This window comes from Corvus moneduloides, chromosome 11 (genome assembly GCF_009650955.1).
Source record: "Corvus moneduloides isolate bCorMon1 chromosome 11, bCorMon1.pri, whole genome shotgun sequence".
In the NCBI taxonomy this organism is placed as follows: domain Eukaryota; kingdom Metazoa; phylum Chordata; class Aves; order Passeriformes; family Corvidae; genus Corvus; species Corvus moneduloides.
In genome coordinates, this window is record NC_045486.1 from 1,127,471 (window position 1) to 1,148,454 (window position 20,984).

At 48.3% G+C, this 20,984-nt stretch overlaps 2 protein-coding genes across 5 annotated transcripts; one reads left to right on the forward strand and one right to left on the reverse strand.

Annotated features, from left to right (window-relative positions):
- Positions 1 to 78: 78 nt before the first annotated feature.
- LOC116449530 (cullin-associated NEDD8-dissociated protein 1-like) lies at positions 79 to 13,836 on the reverse strand. 2 transcript variants are annotated; one of them, XM_032121158.1, is made up of 15 exons: positions 13,756 to 13,836; positions 11,495 to 11,638; positions 10,101 to 10,255; positions 9,565 to 9,688; positions 8,668 to 8,924; positions 7,961 to 8,066; positions 6,785 to 6,930; positions 6,330 to 6,622; positions 5,786 to 5,927; positions 3,702 to 5,207; positions 3,238 to 3,333; positions 2,374 to 2,543; positions 2,101 to 2,265; positions 1,658 to 1,765; positions 79 to 1,452 (listed from the first exon to the last, which is right to left on the reverse strand). In XM_032121158.1, the coding sequence occupies exons 1-15, from the start codon at positions 13,821 to 13,823 to the stop codon at positions 1,225 to 1,227; spliced, it is 3,708 nt and encodes a 1,235-aa protein (XP_031977049.1). In that variant the 5' UTR covers positions 13,824 to 13,836; the 3' UTR covers positions 79 to 1,224. The 2 variants fall into 2 exon arrangements, with proteins under 2 accessions (XP_031977049.1, XP_031977050.1); XM_032121159.1 differs by lacking the exon at positions 13,756 to 13,836 and adding an exon at positions 10,770 to 10,840 and having other exon boundaries at positions 11,495 to 11,582.
- SEC13 (SEC13 homolog, nuclear pore and COPII coat complex component) lies at positions 13,605 to 20,772 on the forward strand. Of its 3 annotated transcripts, none has more exons than XM_032121167.1 (9): positions 13,605 to 13,805; positions 14,466 to 14,510; positions 15,504 to 15,619; positions 16,055 to 16,206; positions 16,936 to 17,069; positions 17,865 to 17,998; positions 18,487 to 18,607; positions 19,398 to 19,544; positions 19,914 to 20,772. In XM_032121167.1, exons 1-9 carry the CDS (start codon positions 13,803 to 13,805, stop codon positions 20,022 to 20,024), a joined length of 963 nt encoding a protein of 320 aa, XP_031977058.1. In that variant the 5' UTR covers positions 13,605 to 13,802; the 3' UTR covers positions 20,025 to 20,772. The 3 variants fall into 3 exon arrangements, with proteins under 3 accessions (XP_031977058.1, XP_031977056.1, XP_031977057.1); XM_032121165.1 differs by lacking the exon at positions 13,605 to 13,805 and adding an exon at positions 13,819 to 14,001; XM_032121166.1 differs by lacking the exon at positions 13,605 to 13,805 and adding an exon at positions 14,101 to 14,192.
- Positions 20,773 to 20,984: the final 212 nt, after the last annotated feature.

Sequence of the window (20,984 nt, forward strand, 5' to 3'; positions counted from 1 at the left end):
AGGGCTCCAGCAGTCCTGGCTCTGCTGTTGGGGCACTCAAGGAGCAGTGTCATGGTGATGGCCAGTGAACTCAGGGCATGCAGCTTCACAAGTATATTTTATTTTCTATACCACCCGGACAACAGACGTCCTTTCACACAGCACTATAAATACTATTCACATCAACCACTCTGTCAGAAGAGAAAGCACAGAGCAGTTCATGGCTAGAGCAACGTGTCATGATGGCCTCATCTTCTAGTTGGTTGTTAGAACCTTTGTCTCTTAAGGCATTTTCTCCTGCACAAAGGAGGATTTGAGCACAGCAGCTACTATGGACTGTGTGCTTGCACCCCTGGCTCCTGCCTGCCACCTCTGAGCCATGTGACACACTGACCATCAGTGTTCCTGCAGATGCCTGCTGCTGATCTGTGACAGGACCAGTAGACCCTTGTGGCTGGTGACACCAACACTGAGGTGCTCCAAGGGGAGAGAAGCCAGTGTTAGTGCAAAGTGAAGCTTAAAGCAGGGTTTGTCACTGAAACAGTCACTAATTATCCCTTGGGGAAGATGGTTGAGGTATTTTGCAGTCAAAACCATAAATATGGAAGCCAAGCAACAAAGCTTTGTATTTCCCAAATGCCAAAACTGTGAAGCTCCAGGAGGAGGGTGGGGGTGTCAAGTAACCCCCCTGCCCCGTGCAGCCTCTGCAGCTTGGCAGGTGCAGGTCTCCTTTCCCAAAAGGCCTGTGGGATGAACCCATTAATAAAGACATGGCTTCCAGTTTTTAGCCATGTTATTTAGTGAAAACACTATTAATACATTCTTGGGCAATTTAAGGTAGAAAGTGCATGTGCAGTGATTAAAAAACCTTGGTACTGCAGTAAGGACTATTAGAGGAAGTAGTTTCTATTGCTCATGGGACCACAACTTCGATTGCTTTGTGCACCCCTTTAAACTTACTAAAAAGTGGGAATATTCATCTTCCAGCCCCTCACCTACATGAGGCTGTATTCCCCTGATCTCAGGTCTTGTTCCAGTTCTGTGAGGTGTCTGATGCGAGTGCAGCTGGATCAAGCCAGCCACGTCCAGCTGTCACATTTCACACACCATCCCCAGTTTCTCCTGTGGTTGCCCAGGGACTTGGACTTGGCTGTGGCAGGAGAGCAGTTCAATTTGTTTCTCCCTGCCCAGCTGGTGTCTGGCTGGGGCATCCCAAGGGCAGGAGGGTGGTGGGGAAAAAACATCTTAGCTCATGTCCATTGACTCCGAGGTGGGGAGGGAAGCAGAATCTTTCTGAATGCTCTCAAAAAGTGATGCCATTTCAGGACTGGATCTGATCTGGGATGAAAACTCTGCCATTGCTGGGCTTTTCTCCACCTCAGGGATGGTCAGGAGAGCAGCTACTGCGCGCATGGCCGAGCGCTTCAGCTCATCCTGCTTCTCAAACTCCTGCTTCACTGAACCAGCTTTCACCTGCAAATCCAAAGCCCCGTTTTCAGTTGGCATTTAGAAAAGCCCATACAGGCACAGAACCAACACAACAGCAAAGGCCAGCAGAATACTTTTCAGCCAGGAAGTGAGGGAAGCAGGTGGCTCAGCAGCACTGAGGGAGAAGGCCAGCAGCAGAAGCAGCTTTGGGCAGGACCCACCCCAGGCCCTTGCACGATCCTGCTCTTACCTTTGTGGAGCAGGTTGCCCGGAGGGGCTCGATCAGCCGCTCGAGCCGCTGCAACACAGCGTTGGGGCAGAGTACCGAGAGCCGTGCCACCATGATGAACGTCAGCATCTGGGCAGGAGGGGAGGTAAACTGGTGTTGGTTCTCTGTGGCCCCGAGGCTCAGAGCTGGGCCCACTCTGCTGACAGGCCGAGCTGTAGCCGCACCATGGGGAGTTCCTCTGCACTTTTGCAAGGGGCTCTGGTAAGAGCTTTGGTGGTACTGGAAACACACCCCTGGCAGCCAGTGGGCTGGAGCTGCAGCTGGCCCAGGTGTGCACCGTGCTGCAGGTGTCTGCAAAGGGCTGACAGCCCTGGGGACACTGCACCGCCTGGCCTGGAGCTGTGGGGATACACAGCCTGATTGCCGCCCAGAGAAAATTACATCAGTTAGGGCACAGCGCCTACCCGAATGTCGTAGTGATCCTTCAGCCCATCCTCCACATGGTTCAGGTAGTCATAGATGTCCAGCCGATCCAGGCAGCTTTCCAGCAGGGTGTACATGCACTCGAAAGCGGCTTTCCTCACGTCAAGGCCATCATCCACTGTGTGCTTGAATGGCCCCATCTCCACCTGAACCAAGACAAACAGTACAGCTGTCACCAAAGAGCAGACAGAGCAACAGTTCCATCTCAGCTTCACAGGCCACTGTGAGTGTGGCACACAGCTGAGCCCAGTTACCTCCCGGATGAGCTCCCTTCGGACTTTGGTTTCATTGTACAGGCTGGGTAGCACTGTATTCAGTAAATCCCGGATTAAAGAAGGCTTGTTGTGAGCAGCAGAATTAAACAGGGCTAAAGCCACACGGCGAACGTTGAGGTCTGGGTCTTGCAGGGTTTGTAGGAAGTCACCTGTGGGATAAGAAAACATCAGTCAGTCCTGCAGCCAACAGGCTGCAATGGTTTTGCAGCATTTTAAAAGTATATTGAGGTGTATTTCAAGGAGGCTGGTTATGAAAGCATTTATGGTAAAATAACTAGTGGCATGGTCTGTCAGAGCCATTTGAGATGCTTTCTCTCCCTCCATTTGGGATACAGTAAAGAAACACAACTATCCTGCATTTGGGCATAAAAACAAATGGTGTGACTCTAGCTACCTCACCCTAAACTCAAATCAGAAGCTTTGTTATTCAAGGAAGTTGTGGGGGATTTTTCTTGCTCAGATCCCATCTGATCAAACATCTCTGAAACAGAAGGCCGAGTTCTATAGAGCAGATCCATGTGTGGGCTCCCTGGACATCACACACTTCTCATGCAGGTTATATTTTTTGAAGATCCTTTTTGTGGGGTGCTGGAATTCTGAGTTTAAATGCAGAAGGAACTTAAGCATTCTAAAAAACAATGTAACATGCCCAGGAGCGAGGCATCAGTGCATTTAGCAAGGGACTCACAGTACAGTGTTGCTCTTTAATCCCAAAAGCTGAGAAACATGGATAAAAACTAACTGGACTAGATTAGGTTCATACAGGACTGGAAAATCGTTGAGCAGCTAACAACACTCAACCTCTCATGCTCCCAGCTCACACCACTGCCCATACCAGCCTACCTATGCAGCCTTTCAGGAGAGTGTCGATGGGCTGAGGCTGGTCTGTAATCGTGAACTTGATGGCAGTAACCACAGTGCTCCGGGCATGTGGGGAGCCTGCAGTGAAGAGGGGAAGAAAAACAGTGAAAAATCAAGAGAGAAAATCACTGCTGTAACTCTCTAATACATATTCTGCCCTTAGTTCTGTTACACGTTATAGAAATATGGGAGTAGAGGATTCTTCTTATCAACTCTGTGTTTGAATCTGCTCCTGCACAATCTCCTTGTGTAGTCCCTGTTCCCAGCATCCTCCTGCTCTTGTGCAGACCAGTGCTCCTCTGATCCCCCTTGCAGAGAGATCCATCTTGTTACCCGCTCTCCTCTCAACTGGCTTTGCTCCCTTGTTGTACCCACAAGCGCTTTACAAGATGAATTTCCATCAAAAGGCAGCTTTTCCCCGCTCTGGCCATTGCCCTACCCATTACCTGCTGACAGTTGTTTCCTCAGCCGGGGCAGCAGCTCAGCAGGGTTCACCAAAGTCAGCTTCCCCAGGCATTCCGCCACCACGTTGCGCGTCCCCTCCTCTGTGCACTCAGAGTGCTTGAAGAGCAGAGCCCAGATATCCTCCACGTAAGGCGTGAGGCTGTCGGCTGGGGAGGAGCTGATGACTTCCTTCAGGGAGTGCAGCAGCAGGTACTGTCGCTTGGGCTGGCTTCCGATCTCCTTCAGCATGAAGGGCAGATACTCCTGCAGATTCCCAACGCTGATGTTCCCCAGCGCGTAGGAGGCAGCAGATTTCACCTCTTCGCTGGGGGAAGCGAACGCTTCCAGGATGACGGTTCTGAGCTCCCTCTGAGCACTGAGGTTTGTGGTGCGGCCCACCTCTGCCAGGAAGAGGAAAGCCAGCACTTGAACAGCAGGGCTGGACTTGGGACTTTTCACATCCTGGACAAACTGGTTCACTGTTGCAGGGGCTTCCTTTGGGCAGGCTGAGGACAGGGCTGCCACGCACTTTGCGACGGAGTGATATGCCTGTTTGTGCAACGTCAGCGAGGCCCCGGCCGAACCCGAGGAGTAAATGGGTGCCGTCAGCTGCTTCATCAGCTCTGGGTAACCCATGGCAGCCATCTTTGTGAGGACCAGTGCCTGGAAGAAGTCAATGATGGCGTTCAGAGCCCCTCCTTGAAGCAAAGGTGAGTGGACAAGCTGAAAGATTTCAGCAAGGACGGAGCCGCTGATCTTGCAGAGGCAGGATGGATAAACCTTGGCCAAAGTCACAAGGAACATGATGGTCACCTGGGACACATGCATGTCATTCTCGGTAATTAAGACAGGGAGCTCTGTTAGCACAGCCTCAATCATGGCAGGCTTGAGGCTGTCGCTGTAGTTCCTCACCAGGATGTCCAGAGCATTCAGAGTGCTCAGTTTCAAGGCACGTTGATTCTTTCTCAAGAAGGAAGCTAAAATGGGGAGACCTTCCCCTAGAATGGGTCTCAAATCTATTTTAAGTGGAGAACTAGCAATTAAGGTTAACGCTTTAACTGTTGTTAGTCTGGTGATTTCATTTTTGAGCCTTTCCAGAAATATCTTCAAGGTTGGCTGGAGGTCAGTGCTTAAATGGTCTCCCAAGTTGTAAATTATTTGTCCCATGCAGGAGATGGCACGTTCCTTCACCTCCTGGTCGATGTCAGCTGCCTTCAGCCGCTTCAGAGTACCAGGGAAAAGGTCCTTCACATAGGGCTTGGCATCAAAGGTGTAAGGTTTGTCCAAAGGCCTGATAACTTTCACAAGCTGCTGAGTCACCAGCAAAGCTTCTGATGTTATCTTATAAAAGGGGTCTCCAATACAGGTTACAATAGAAGGCAGCAGGGTTTTGACATGAGGGTGAAATACCTCTGGCTGGTGGTTGCAGAGAAGGACGTGGAGGAAGGACAGTGTGTCGATCCGCATGTTGGAGGAGCTGGATTTATCCGCCAAGGAGAAAACAATACCTGTGCAGAAGAAAATATGATGATGTCATATTTTTCCTAAAGAAGGAGGTTCATGGATCTAGCCGGGGACAATCACAGGAGACTTTTCTCATATTCACTGTACAGTCACACCAAAAGCAAAGGCGGGACCTGAGCCTTCCAGCAGTGGGATGCTTCGTAAGCCCACAGGCCAGAGAGCTCAGAGGAAAATGTGGTGGTGCAAATTAAAGAATCAGTCAATATAAAGATTTTTTTAAAATGCTACTGCATTTTGCCAAAGGAAATGGCATTTGTATTTCTGCTCTCAGTGTGATAACAGCTTCTTTCAGAGGAGGCTGGAATAGGCCCTCCCAAAAGCATCTTGTCAGGGGACTGTGGAAATGAACATGACATTCTTATCCTGGCTTTCAGTGCGGAGGCCAGAAATAATGTGGGAGCTGTTCAGCACATCAGCACAGAGCACAGCTTCATGTGTATGTCCTAATGCTGAGCAGAATAATTCACAGGAGTAAAACTGGAACACGCAGGCAAGGAGCACATATGTTCAGAATGGATTTTGCCAACCCTGCTCCTTCACCCCAGACCATGGACAGGCTTACCAGGTATAAGTGCAGGTATATGATCTGCCAGGCAGCCAGGAAGAACACTGGCCAGTTGTGTCAGGAGGCTGAAACAACCCTGTCTTGATTTGATGCTCTTTTCTTTGAGCTGCTTGTGCAAGGCCTTGATGATGTTGGGAACCTGAAGTTTGGAGAAGCAAATAAGAAGGGGATACCTCAGTCATCTCAGCTGCTCGCAGAGGCTCACTCTGGTACATTTCTACCACAGTTTATTCAACAAGTTTCCCGAGCAACAGCTGCAGTAAGGCACCAGCCAGACACCTCACCCAGAAGCCACCCAGCCTCAGCCTGCACACACGTGCCAGTGGCTAGTGGAAGGGCAGTGCCAGCTGTACCCCAATGCTCCTGTGCTGTGCCAACACTCTTACCCCGGGAATGGCAGGAGACAGACAGTAAATAGCCAGCCCTCTGGATCTGGTGCCCTCTAGATCCCTGCCCCAGGGCTCCTTCAGCTAGCCACATTCTCAAGGCACCTACTTCTCACTGCTTTGTGACTTAACCCAGCCGCCACCTGCTCACACACCTGGTTCTGAAGCATCGTCAGGGGAACATCATCCTTGCCAGAGGCATCGGAAGAGTGCAGCCAGCTCTGGGTGGGCAGTGTTTGCTTCAGCAAGGAGATGTAAGCATTGAAGATATCAGCTTTGACATTCTCCTCCCTCTCTTTGAACCTGCTTATCAAGGCTGGGGAGAGAGTTCTGTAGAAGTCCTGCAGGAGATCGTGCCTGCTGCTGACAATGGCCTCCAGGCACTTGGCCGCAGCCCTGCGGACCTTCCAGCTGATGTCGTCATCGTCGCTGTACTCATCGTCGCTTTCTAGAAACAACACAAGGGAAAACAAGGTGCAGCACTATGAGAAAACTGGAGCTAAAGGATCACTTGATCCTCAGAGCTGCCCTCTCCAGGAGGAGAAAGCAGGAAGGGGAGAAATGTTAACCCCGTGTTCTGCTGAGCACAGCCATCCTCACAAGCAGGCACCTTGCTCTTCATCCTCCCCATTTTCAGTTTCCATCATCTCTTCCTCTTCCTCCTCATTATCATAGTTGTAGTTTGGGTCAAAGGTAATGTACTTCAAACATAGTGCCATCACACTCGAGATGTGAGGATCCATTTCCTTTGGGCACCTATAACAAATGAAAATTTTAAGAGGTAATCAGAGACTAAGCTGTTTTAAATATCCAAGTAATATTAATCTCAAAAGGATCCCAAAGGGCTTCACAGACCATGTGAAGATTTTGATAAGATGAATTAAACCAAAGATGCTCCTTCCTGCTGTGCATAAAGCAAGGCCACGTTCCCCTATGGGAGGATGCAGTAATTTTTATAAGGACAAATAAATAAATCAATTGCCTTCACCGTGTTGGGAGGAATGAGTTAAAACCAGATTTGGAGAGGAGGAGGGAATAGTTTTGCTCAAAGTGACCTTGCAGCTGGGAATGCTAAAGATGTCAGTGTGGGAAAACACCACTTGTTATACCTAATGCTGTTCATCCTCTGCATGTTTTCAGAAGTACAATTCCTGTGGAGAGGTAACACACTCTCACAAGCATGCACGAAGCATTTTGTTAGAGTGAGGCAGGCAGTGAGCCCCCTCGCCCTTCTCTGAGTTACGATGAACTAAGCCAAACAGAGCCTGTGAAATAAACCTACTGCTGGCATTTCAGCTGTGGTTTGATGGTTGCCCTTGGTTACCTGTGTGTGTCAGTTCACACATACACACCCTGACTGAATCCTCCCTTCCTGAGAGAACACCTCAGCAGCTCCGCAGGGCTCCTTTTCCAAGCAGTAAATATTTGACCAAACAACATGAGAGCTGCAGCTCAGCAGCTCTTCTGCCCAACCCCCTTGCCTGCCTCCAGCTCCCTCCATGCACCAGGAGTGAGGCAGTTCCCTCTGGCTAAGGAACATTCCACGGACAAGGAAAACTCCCACTCCTGAAAAACCAATATAGAAGGACAGCCTCACATGCTGAGGTAAAGCAGCTCCTAATTCCCGTCCAACCCTACATGTGCAGAAGAGCTTTCATATGTGAACTGCCTTCCCAACAGGAATGCATGCAGGAAGGCCCTCCGAGGATGCCAAACGTATGGATATTTACACCAGGAGGACACATATGCACTGGATGGTGCAGAGGCATTCCCCAAGGGGACACACCTTCTCACAAAGGACTCGAAGGCCTGGAAACAGTACTCCCGCAGCTCATCATCATCCACGTTACTGTACTGAACAATCAGAGGAATTATCTTCTCCAGGTGTTCTCCTGGGAAAGACAAAGCAAGCAGCAGTGAAAAACCATCCTAGCCTTCACTCACCTGGGTAGCTGACAGCTCAGCCCCCTGGCACTTCCTTCCTGTGCCTGCCTGGTAGAGCATTCCTGCCCCGACCTCATGGGCAAGGAGCCAGCAGCCCACCAAAACCAGCTGTGCTGGTTTTCAGCAGCCAATCCCTGCTCCCTGTTTGCAGCCCCTCGTTGGCATTTCAGTCACAGGAAGAGCTCTGATTAGAGATCTCTCAGGATCTGATCTCAACTCTGGCAGGTCTTTAAGACAAGTAATACAATATGCTGCCATGCACTTCTCCTGTCCTTTAAAAGGGGGTGAATCCACTGACCTAGATCATAGAGGTGTTAACTCAAACCAGGGAAGTGCTGCAAGATCTTGAGGAGAAGTCACTAGCAAAGGGCAGCCAGAGAGATACTCTGGTGTTTCCTCCCTTCCAAGTGGAGATCAGAGAACCAGGCCAGAACCACAGAGGGGATCACAAGCACAAGTCACTAATACATTAACAACAGTGACCACTAAGAGGAGCGGCTCTAAAATGCATGTACATTTCCCAGCATCATTTCAAGCTACTCATTCTACCTATGCGGTGCCCAGCCTGCCTGCTGATGCCAGCCACACACTGAATGTACGTCCTGGTGGTCGACGTAGACTCGTTCCTCTTCAGCTCTGCCAGCAGATGCTCTGTAAGCTCTGAGAAGATGTTTCCACTGCAGGTCAAGACCAGGTGCCCCAAGGCAACAATGGCCCGTTTACGTACTGCCAGCCTGGGGCTCGTCAGCTGGGGCAGCAGGCAGGTCAGGATGGAGGAGTGGAATGAGTAGAGTGTTCCTCCCAACCTGCAGTGAACAGAACAAGGCAGAAGGTGTAAGCCAAAAGCTCAGAAAAAAGCCCTCTTGGCAGCAACAAATCTAAAAATCCTTCAGCTATGGAGACTTCATGTGCATTATGGGGAGGGGGAGGAGAAGGGTGGGTTTGTCATTTTGGTCTGAACACTGACTTGGTCTGTAAAACACAGGGAGAAGTTATTTGTCTCCATCATGGAGGAGTTTTTGACTGTGTCCTTCTGGATGACCCAAGGGTGTGCTAATAATTTCTTGCATGCAGATGACATATGACACTGTCACTCTGACTTATGCAACAAGAGGCAGCCAGGAAAAGAAAAAAAGTATATGTGATGGGCTCATAGGCTAAAAAAAACCTCTCTGCTTTGCCTTCACCCTTCCATGTTTGTGTGAGCTAAGCTTCTGTGGGATCCATCACCAGAGGCATGGCCATTCCCAAGCACAGAAAGGCTTGACATGTTATCTCTCATCCCTGCTGGGGACCTGCTCTACTCAGATATTCCCTAGGAGCAGCCAACCAAATCCTGTGTTTTTAAGTCCCAGTAATAGGATTAGGGAAGTAAAGAAATCAAAGGCAGACACATCCCTGCAGCCCCCTGCCATGCACAGCTGCCAGAAGGAAATCCTCTGGTACCTGCTCAGCATATCTGACAGGATGTCAAGAGCTTCCAGCTGCACGGACACATCCTCCTGCTTGCCAATGGCTCCTGTCAGCTGGGCTGTGATCTTTTTGCACACATTTGCTGTCATGGTGGAACCTGCAAGAGAGATATTTTTCCCTGCTGTCAGTTAACAAGGAGTCTTTTTGCTGCTAGGAACCATTCTTTCCCTTTTTGAAAAAAGAAATCACCACTGGGAGATCTAATCAGGACAGATTCATGAGATGGCTGCAGAGGAAAATCCTATTGCTGGGAGCCTCAGGCATCCCCTGAAAAGCTGATGCACTTTTGGGATACACAGTTCAAAATATAGCTCAAGTTTTCATTTCATTCCATCTTTCATCACACTGGTATCTCAGCTCTACCGTTTCTCCTCCTGATTTCACTAATTGTCCTCTGGCAGGTGAGTAAAGAATTGGTAACTTTTAGGCTCTGAACTCTGCATTTTCCCCCATTTGCCAAAGGCTGGGACTCCCTGTTCCTCAGTGACAAATGGGGACAGACAGTGTACCTGTGGAGGCTGGTGGCAGCTCAGAAATAACTGTTTTGAGGCCGATGCTGGAGATATCTCGCAGCTGCTCCTTGTCTGACAGCATGTTCGTACAGAGCGTATCCACGATGGTCTCCACCTGGTACTCCTTCACTTTGCCAACCAGTGGGCCCAGGCTGTGGGAGGAGAAGCCAGTCAGGATAAAGGGCCTAATCCAACTGCCCAATCCAACTTCAAACCATCACATTGCTCCTTCTTAGAGATCCTGGCCACCTATCTGGGAAAGGCTGACATTCCGCTCTAAGCACCTCCTTAAGCACATAAAGGAAATACTCCTGGTTCCATTTTGAGGCCTCCTCATTATCACACTCTGGATGGATGAGAGATTGCAGTAAGTATGGAGTTACTGCAGATACAACCAGAGATAAACAGGCAAAGAAGTTAAGAAGTTGGTCCTCTGCTCAGTGCCCAACTGTTTTGCTTTAAAACCCAGAATAAACCAACCCAAAGCAGGCAAAGACAGAAGCAGGGCCAAAAAAAGTCAGGACAGTGGGAATCAAAAAGAAAGGGCCAAAGATAATGGGGAAAGAACAGGGATAGAAGCAGCATGTGGTTGAAAAGAAGGGAATATGAACAGGATCCACAGCAGGAAAAAATAGAGGAACCCAAAGTTGTCTTTAAATGGCCCACCTTTCTGGAGCCCTGGGGTGAACTGAGCCATTCAATGGCATTTCTAGACTGAACACTCCCACTTAGCCATGCTGAGGAAAGAGATGGGAAAGAACATGTCAGCAGCAGGATCCCTTTATCAGAGGATTCACGAATAGAGGAACTTTCTGCTTTTGTTCATTTGGATTAAAAAAATATGGGAATGGTCAAAGACAAAGCAACAGCACAGGCTGCACTCAGAACCAAGGCAGGGAAAAATCCAAGTGCATTATAAAGTTCAATGAAAACGCCCTTGAAGAAAAGGATTTGGACCTGAAATTAAAACACCATAAGGTCTGTACATGTTTAGTACCACTGCTGTCAAAGACAGAACCATGGAGAAATTCAGCACTGGATTTCAAAGCCTGAGAGAGGCCAAGAGCTCGATGACCAAAATTTTAAATTGTGCTTCTCCCTGAAGAAATAAAATCTTAGGGATGTGCTTTCCATGTGGTAAGAATGTTTGTAACAGCAACACTGAAGTACTTCCAAAATCATCTCTTGCTGCTACAAAGGTATCTGTGTGCTCACCCCTTGTGAGCGCCTACAAAGAAAAAAAGTGCAGTGCCTGGCAAGAGAGGGCAAACTCCCTTGCAAAGGAGGTTTGAGGGAAGTGTCAAGGGCCAGGCTCCACTCTCACACACTCTGCAGTCTGTGATGGCTTTACTAGTGCCAGGGAACATGGCTATTACTGTCCAGGCTCTTACCATTTGACAGCAAGGTTCTGTACTTCCCCATTTTTGTCCTCCAGCAATTTCAAAAGCATTTTCACAACTTTTTTCTCACTGTCTTCATCTAGCTTTATTGAATCTTTCTGCAGTTCCATCATCAGGTCATTGGTGGCCATAAACCTGAAAGGACACAGGGTAAAAAGTGGATTGGCTGATGTACAGACACAAATGCATCACCTTTGCATCACCTGGGACAGAACTTGGCAATTGGTGCTTGTATGAAAACACACTACCGAAAAGTAACATACAACACTGTCCTGAAGAAAAAGGAAAATCACTACTGTCTTACAAGTAGATAACTACCTAACAGGGGTCAGGTAAACAAAAACTCTAAAAGTGGCACTTAGCATGTGTATTTTTTCTCAGCGACTAAATGAAGATGGTTAACCATACCAGAAAAAAATAATGATGAGTTTTTTCACCAATTGCCTGGCCTAGGAAAAGCAGTCTGGGGTCTAAGGATGCACCTAGCTCTGTTCTTTCTGGCTAACCTAGCACTGATAGTATGACTCCACACGTGGACAAGGCCTATCACTTTCAAAAATGAAAAATAAAGTCATGACTCCATGCAAACTACACCTCAGAAGTGCACTAGGCTTTATTTAGATTGCCGTGAGAAAAAAAAAATCAAATATTTATCACTCCAGATTAGAAAGAAAAACAAAGACCCAACTGACAGTCAGTTTTCTAACAGGGACAAAATGGATATTGAGAAATTCTGGAATCTGTTTTCCTGGGAGCAGGAAGTGCAAAAGGTGCTGGTATAGGAGTCTGAGGTTCTAAGAAACCTCAATGTGGCTATCATGTATTAGCTGCTTTCTAATGTTAGCCCTGCACAGAATGGATGTCTAACAGGAACCACAAAGTCCTTCTCTCTTGTTACCAAATGACAGCTCCTTTTTAAATTAGGCTCTGATGTCACTCATTCAGCACATAAGATCTCTCATGTACAGGTCATCGTTCAATCTGCAAGCCCATTCCTGAGCAGCAGTGAGGTACATCTGGAACGAGGGACTGCTGTGGTGTTCCATAGCCAGCCCGAAATCCAGAGTGAGAAAACAGCAGTAATGTGCCCTAAGATGTTAACGTGCAATCTATTTCTGATTCTACAAGAGCTCTTCAGCTGCACTCTGCAGTTCAATGTCTGTGTTGAACCACCATGACCAATTATGGCCACAGGCTGAACAGAGCCTTCTGCGGCAACACATCCAGCTTTGGATTTGCTGCCTGCTGCCATCCTGCCCCAGGACCTTGGGATCTCACAAACAGATCCATCTGTGAGGGGGGAGCAAGAGAAACTTGGTCCTTTAACTGGTCACGTTTGGCCATGTGCTGGGAGGAAATGGCCCTGCAATATCTCTGTGACATGACATGTGTTGGGCACATCTAGTTTGGAGTGTTAACTGTAAATTCTTTGAACAAACTGTTTGTACAACTACTCCATCACTGACTTCTTTATAAAATACCCATTTTGACATCTGAGAACATCAGCAGCTTCTACAAAAATCAACCTACTTTTAAGCTATTACTAAACCCTCTCTTAGACCTCAAAATACCAAGTCTGGCCCAAACATTACCTTCCAGGTAATGAGAGAACAATATGCTCAGGAGTGAAACCTTTCATACATGTCAGTTTTAATTACTTTTTATAGACTGCCTTACACATCGAGCCACCTGCCTAACCCTAAAAGGACGCCAACTTTCTGCCGACATAAACAAAGAAATAAAAGCATCTCAGTCCTGTTAGAGAGGCACATTCCCCCACCACACAGAAAAAGTTCTCAAAGCAGCCTGAGCAGAGCCAGTATGTGCAGCATCCGTCACCCGGGGACATAGGACTCTACTCCCTTTTAATGCACTGACTATCTCACAAATTATCAAAACAAATTAGAAGCATTTCTGCTACGATGTTCTTCATTCACAAAAAAAATAACAACTTGAAGTCCAGCAGTCAAGACTCTTATTCCCGTTCCACTTTCATCAAGCAGCAATCTAGGCAAGGAGGGGGACACCGCTGGCTTCTCTACCTTCCCCCCTCAGCTAGGACACAGTCGGCTTGAAACCGTGTCAGTAGAACTGATCCAAATCTCAGGGCTCCTACACACCCGCTCCTGGCGCGGAGGGACCCCCGGTGGGAAGGGGCCCCTCTCTGGGCAGCCCCCTCCTCCCAGGGCCCCGAGGCGCCCTTCGCGGGTGGCTGCCGCCCGCAGGGCCCGTCCCGTGCCGCAGTGCCACACCTGAAGTCCTTGTCGGTGGAGGTCATCTTCTCCAGCAGGCTGGAGATATGGTAGGAGACGCTGGCCATGGCGGAGCCCGGCTCTGCGGGGCCCGGGTCGCCGCCCGCTCCGTTCCGTGCCGGGCGGCCCCAAGGCGGCGGGAGGAGCCGGGCGAGACGGCTTTGGGGGCCGGGGCGGCGGCCCCTGCCGACGAAGGGTTCTGTCCGGGCCCAGCCGGTGCCTTTGCCCGTGCCCGGGGCCGGACAGGTCAGTCCCCGCTCCCGCCCCTCGCCCTCTCCCTGCCCAGCGAAGGCACTGGCCGCCCCCGGAACCCGGCACGAGCGGAACGTCGTCGCAAGCGGGCGGGGCGCGGCGGGACCGGTTGTGCGCGGGACCGCCGTGCCACGTCTGAGCGCGGGCAGAGGCCGGGCCGGGAGTAGCGCGGGGCCGCCGCCATGGTGAGGCGGGGGTGAACGGGGACCGCCCCGGGACTAGAGCCGGGGGGTCCGGAGCAGGAGGGAGCGGGGGCGGGGAACCGGCGGCGTCCCGGTGCAGGGCCCGAGCACAGCCGGGTGCGGCCTCCCGTCGCGGCCCGGGCAGCCCGGGGCACGGCACAGGGGGCACCGGGCCCAGCCGCTGCCCCCAGCTGGGCGGCCGGAGATGGCCTGGGGCTCCAGGGGCCGCGGCCGCGCTTTGGTGCGCTGAGCTCGTTCTGTTCCTTCTCCCCGCAGGTCTCGGTCATTAACACCGTGGACACGTCCCACGAGGACATGATTGTAAGTGTGCCGGGGAGCTGCTCCGCCTGATCCGGTGGCTGCTGTAACAGAGCTGCTCTGGGGTTCTCTGTGAGCAGTGAGGGCGGCATGTAGGTGCCCGTGTAAGAGGACACTCGTGGGGCGTTGGATGCAGAATGCTGTCTGAAATCCTGATCTTGCCATTTTATACTGGGTGGAGAGGAAAAGTTGGCTCGGAGGGAAGGGGAATTGATGTAAAATCTTAATTTTCATGTGCGGGCTTGTTTTTGCCCGTGTCTGTGAAGTACGGGCAAAGTAGATACATGTGTCTATTTACTGGTACAGAACTTCAACTGATAGAACTGGTTTTCCTTTACATGGATCTTTCTGGGAGCAGATGTATTAGTGTGGGTAGGAAGAAAGGTTTCAAAGTAATTTGTAGAAGGAAGGAGCCCGGTTAGGTGAGCCTAGTTCTTCAGGAAGAATTTCTTCACAGAAAAGACTATCAAGCATTGGAAGGGGCTTCCTAGGGAGGTGGTGGAGTCACCATCCCTGAAGGTGTTCAGGAAATGACTGATGTGGTACTCAGTGCTCTGGTCTAGTGTCAAGTTATAATCGGTCAAAGGTTGGACTCAGTGACCTTGAAGGTCTTTTACAACCTTAAAGATTCTGTGGTTTGGTGATGATGAAGTTTCAAACATAATTTAGAGCAGTATTAATACACCCACTTTACATTTTAAGAAACAAAAACACATAACTGGTCACTGCTTTGTAGTCAGCAGCCTGAATTCTCTCTCATCAAAAATTCTCTGGGTTGCTGCTCAGTGAGAATTCCCTGGATTCCTTCTGTGTAACATTTACATAGTGATTGAAGAAGCAGCTAGGGAAACAAATTGCTTATGTGGCATGTCTGGATTGTTTGAATCCGTTCTTTTGACCCTGCCACGTAGGGCCTGGTGCGGCTGTGCTGCAGTGGAGTCAGTCACCAGGCCAAGCTGGCCATGCTGAGCGCAGCTCTCCCTGCTCTTCTTGCAGCACGATGCACAGATGGATTACTACGGCACGCGCCTGGCGACCTGCTCCTCAGACCGATCCGTGAAGATCTTTGACGTCCGGAATGGAGGGCAGATCCTCATTGCAGACCTGAGGGGGTGAGATGTCACAACAGGAGAGGTTAATCAGGGCAAACTCCTAATGCTTTGTCCTTTTGCCCTTGGGCAGCACAAAGTGCAGGTTGAACTCCAGGGTGAACTCCTCCAAGATTGTGCTGAACAACTTCCCAGAGCTGGGGCGGGGACAGAGCCCCAGTGGGAAACACAGTGGGGATTGGTCATTTGTTTAGTACATTACACCTGTGATTTTCAAGAAGTAAAATACACTAATACAAGAATAAACATTTGGAATTGTTTTCTATGACAGTGAGAGCCCTGTGTCAGGGCACTAATATTGCCATCTTAGCATTACCCATTCCTCATGTCAGGGTGCTAATCCCTCCTGGAACAGTGATTCACAACAGTGATGCTGTGAGGCAGCTGCAGCCGGAAGGGGTTTTTCTCGGCTTTTCCAAATGATGTTGTTTCTTGCAGGCATGAAGGTCCCGTGTGGCAGGTTGCCTGGGCTCATCCTATGTATGGGAATATCTTGGCTTCCTGTTCCTATGACAGGAAGGTTATTATCTGGAAGGAAGAAAATGGCACTTGGGAAAAGACCTATGAGTACACGGGACATGATTCCTCAGGTATGGAGGGTTGGAGTATGGAGCTGGGAATGGAGACTGGGGAGATGAGGGAATTTGGGTAAGGCTGGATTAAATCTGTTAGTGTTAAGGAAGAAAGCGTCTGTCAAACAGAAGAGGATAAAAACTGAAGAGACTAAATCTGTTCAGCACTAACAGGACATTTCCCTAAGGTTGTATTGCTGGATAACCCTCTCTACTGATTCACACCGCATTTCCATAGGTGTCGTTATACAAATAAGTCAGCTTTCAAATAAAGGTGGCAGGGAGCTGAATTATTGAGGAAAATACTCTCTGTTTCCAGTAAGAAAAACTACATTTATCATGCTGTATTTTGTTTTAAAATGGAAACTGTTGTGTTCAGATGATTTGCCCTCCCAATGCAGATCTGAAGTCTCCAGCTTTGCTGGGTTTCTGATCTGTACTTTAAATCCTCTGCCTGCCATTCACTTCTCGTTCTAATCAGTGATGCTCCTTGCTGTTGTCAAGAGTTTTTAACCTCATTAAGAGTGCTAGGTTGGTGTTCTCATTCTAATAAGGTGCCAAAAATAAAGGCAGTTCTCTGTCATTCAGTAAACAATGCTATTGGCTGGCTTTTGCTGAAATTTGACGCATTCTCAGCTTTCAAAGCCACTTGCTTTTGGTGACTATGCCGCTGATACCAGTCAGTGAATTGGTCAGTCAGTTTTAGGTAGTCCCTGTGTGTAATCTGGTCTGTCTTGCCCTTCCCAGTGAATTCTGTCTGCTGGGCACCACACGACTATGGACTGATCCTGGCCTGTGGGAGCTCTGATGGGGCCATTTCCTTGTTGAGCTACACGGGTGATGGGCAGTGGGAAGTCAAAAAGATCAGCAATGCACACACGGTGAGTCGGGTTCTTTGGAGCAGCCCAGAGTTCCCAGAGCGACAGGTAACACTGAGGTGATGCCTCAAAGAGTTGACTAGATAAATACTGAAAGGCAAAGAAATTATGTGAAACATCAGAACCAAGAATAGTTTAAGTTCATCCAGAGTAGGCAGGTATACTTCTTAGTCACTAAAATGAAATGGAAATAAGATGAAGTTCACTTAACAGCACTGGCAATGCCTGTCTCTTGTGCATTATTGTTAAACACAGTGCTGAAAGTTACCTAGTAAGAAGTGGCCTTGGTCCTAAGAATACCTGCACCAGCTGAATAAATAAGCTGGAGAAACTGCAGGACTCCTGTTTCTCCCAAAATTGTGGAGATTTTTGTTTAAGCAGAACGTAATAAGCTAATGGCAGTGGCCCCCAGTAGAAGGAAATTTGGCTTAGGACCAAAGGTTCGTTCTACTCCTGCATTCCTAAATACTAGCAACTGTGTGTGCCTTGTGTTTTTGCAGTTTCCGTCTCTGTCTCTCCTATTTACACATCCAAGATGAACTATTTTGTGTGCAAATACCCTTAGCTACCTCAGGCTTTCTGAGTAAGTACTTTAGTGAGACTAGGCTGCATCTGGATTTCTTATTCATCCGATATTCATCCAGCATTGTGCAAGACTTCAGTTTTTCTGAGATGGGCTTATTCTTCACTCCCAATAGAGAGTATGCTACATGTTCTTCACCCCCTCAGCAGCCTTTATTTATTTATTTAGTTAATTAAAGTATGCAACTTTTAACAGTGATGTTTTTCATTAACTAGATTGGATGTAATGCAGTTAGCTGGGCTCCTGCTGTTGTACCAGGGAGCCTTATAGAACAACCTTCTGGTCAAAAGCCGAACTACATCAAACGATTTGCATCTGGTGGCTGTGACAACCTGGTCAAGATCTGGAAGTAAGTGCCCTGTTGCTAGATAAAACCTGACACTCTAGGCTTTGAGTGTCCCTGTTAGTATCTCAAGTAATATTTTCAGCATCCCTATTGTATAATTTTTGAATTACTGTTTTAGAGAAGTGTTTTAAAAATGGAAACTTAGTGGTGCACAATATCTCCCATGATTCTTGCAGTTTATGCCAGCCCTGTGTGATCTTGTCTCCAAGGGTGGCTTTCTAATGGTCTTTGGTTACCTCTGTCAACTTGGGCAATAGCAGATTTCTGACAGTAACTGAAGGTCAGAACCTCTTTGCCTGTGCTGCTTTGTGTCCCCTGGAAGGGATTTTGTCAGTTCAAGCCATAGAGATTTTTGGAGAAGTGGGGAACACTTGTGCTTTGTATTGTCTGGATGAACAATACAAAGTCTGAAAGCTACAATCCAAGGCCTTCCTAGGCAGGGGATGAGAAATGCTGCCGCTACCCTCCTGACTATATAGTTGTGTTTTCAGGGAAGAAGACGGTCAGTGGAAAGAAGAGCAGAAGCTGGAGGCTCACAGTGACTGGGTGCGAGACGTGGCCTGGGCTCCATCCATAGGTTTGCCAACCAGCACCATTGCTAGCTGCTCACAGGTGAGCGTTCTTTGGAGCGACAGAGGCAGGCGCTTGGTGCGCTCACTTCCGTGTGCTTCCTTCCCTGTTTCTCTAGTAAAGGAATTGTAAGGATAGAGCTGCTCTAACAGGTCCTCTTGGCAATCCTTTGCTATATCTGGGTCTCTGCATAAGAGCCTTTGATTCCTGTTCCTCCCCAACTCAGAAGCCCAATTAGAAGCATTTCTGGACAAATGTTTATGTGTGTGTGCTTCTGTACCAAAGATTGGCTTCTGTTTTGAAAATCATGAGCAGGATGGTCTCACTAGGAGGAAGACCTTCCAACTAATGTCGTATTTTAGTGTTTCAGGATCAAATTCACTGAACTTCCTTCTAAAAATACTGTCTGCTAATAACTGCCATTCTTAATCAGCTTTGATGTCCTCAGCTTTCATATTGGCTGTTGTGTTCTTGCTGCTAATCTGTAAATGCTTTTTTTTTTTTTAAATATCAAGAAGACTCCTTAATGAGCTCCTGCCATGTGACTGGAAAACAAAATCCCATTTTGGGGAAGTATTTCAGCTGATACATATGTATTTTGGGGGCTCTTCTCTGGTATTTGCAAGTTATTGTTGGTGGTTTTTTTCATCAGAGCTGTACTCCTGCCTTGCCTTTATACATAGCAAGGAAACAGCCCCCTTGCTATGCTGAGCACAAATCCATGCAGACACATCAAGGGGTGGTATCTGAGCTGTGATTTGGAAGTGTAGCTCCAAGGGCAAATCAGGGTTATGTTTCCTGTGCCTAGACAGCTTGGTCTCTGCTTTTGCAGGATGGCCGAGTGTTTATCTGGACGTGTGATGATGCCTCTGGAAACTCCTGGTCGCCAAAGCTGCTGCACAAGTTCAATGATGTCGTCTGGCATGTGAGCTGGTCCATCACTGCCAATATCCTTGCAGTGTCTGGAGGAGACAACAAAGTGAGTACTGCTGCCTTGGCTTTTGCTGCTGTGTGCCCTGTTTCCAGAGGAGCTGAAATGAGACGGGCTGTTGTCACTTGTTTAACACATGGCTGTCGTAGAATCTCCTTTGCTGCAGTGGGGACATTTTTTCTTCTGATTTATCAAGAGGGCAGGAAGATCCTAACCTTTGGAAAACTACGTGCACTGCATTCTGAGTCCTTACTGGAGGGCAGAAATGCAGGCTGAACTTGATTTTGTGGGGTACTGACAATTCACATACTCTGCTCATATGAATGGAGGCTATCACCAAACCAGTGCTGTGGTAGCTACAAGAAAAGGGGAAACAGGATGTGTTTAAAGCTGAAAGCTGTTCCTCCTGTTTTTGAGGTGACACTGTGGAAGGAGTCGGTGGACGGTCTGTGGGCGTGTATCAGCGACGTGAACAAGGGCCAAGGAGGGGTGTCTGCTGTGATAGAAGGGCAGCAGAATGAGCAGTGATGCACAGCGGAGTACTCCAGCTGCAACAAGTGATCACTGTCCCTAATTTGCAATGTGTCTTTAGCTGGATGAGAACTGATTTTATCTAAACTGGACATGAACATGGGAAACAATTATCCAATTTTATGAGCACTCTAAAACTATTACTGGGAGGCTACAATATGTTGATAATCAGCCTTAATTGACATTCCCTTAAAGTAAACAGTATAGCCAAGTACTGTTCTTGATACTACTCCTTGATACTGTAAGAATTATTCCCTGCTTTTCTGGTTCAGGGGTCAAATTTGATTGGATGTGCTGTGCTCAGAGTTCAAGCACTTGAACAGAACGGGGGAAGCTGTTAAAATGATGAGGTGTGAACTCTTTTATGCAAGGGGACAAATACTCTGTGCCCTCAAAGGCCAGAACTTTGCTTCAAGTGAGGGAAAGGGCTGGTGGAGTTCTCGGGTTAGCTGGTAGCGTGCTAGCTAGCCCTGCTGGTAACAGTGATGTTGTACTTGTGTCTTTCTGCAAATAATGTGCTTGGCCACGTGAAAGTCTCTTTGCTTTCTTGAAGATGAAAAGGAGTAGTGGAATGCATATGTCTTCTGCTTTACAGTAATTTCAAACTTGGTTATTTCACCAACATCAATAAATCAAACCATGGTTTGAAGGTTTATTTTTTTAGTCACACTTCTGTACTGTACCTCAGTTGTTTGGATTTTTTTTTTGTTGAGATACCAACAGAATAAAGTCCTATTGGTTAAAACCTGGTGTGCTGTATTAAATAATCTTTTCACAGGGACCTGATCAAGGCAGTCTACAGTCTGTCTTCAGCCAAGCCACAGTCACGTCTTCCCATCCATGGAATTAGCTTTGCAAGAGCTTGGGTTTTTTGGTGGGGTTTTTTCTCCTGTAACGGTACATCATGAGACTAGGCTTTACGAAGCCACGGCTCTTCCTTTGGCCTTGGCAATTCCC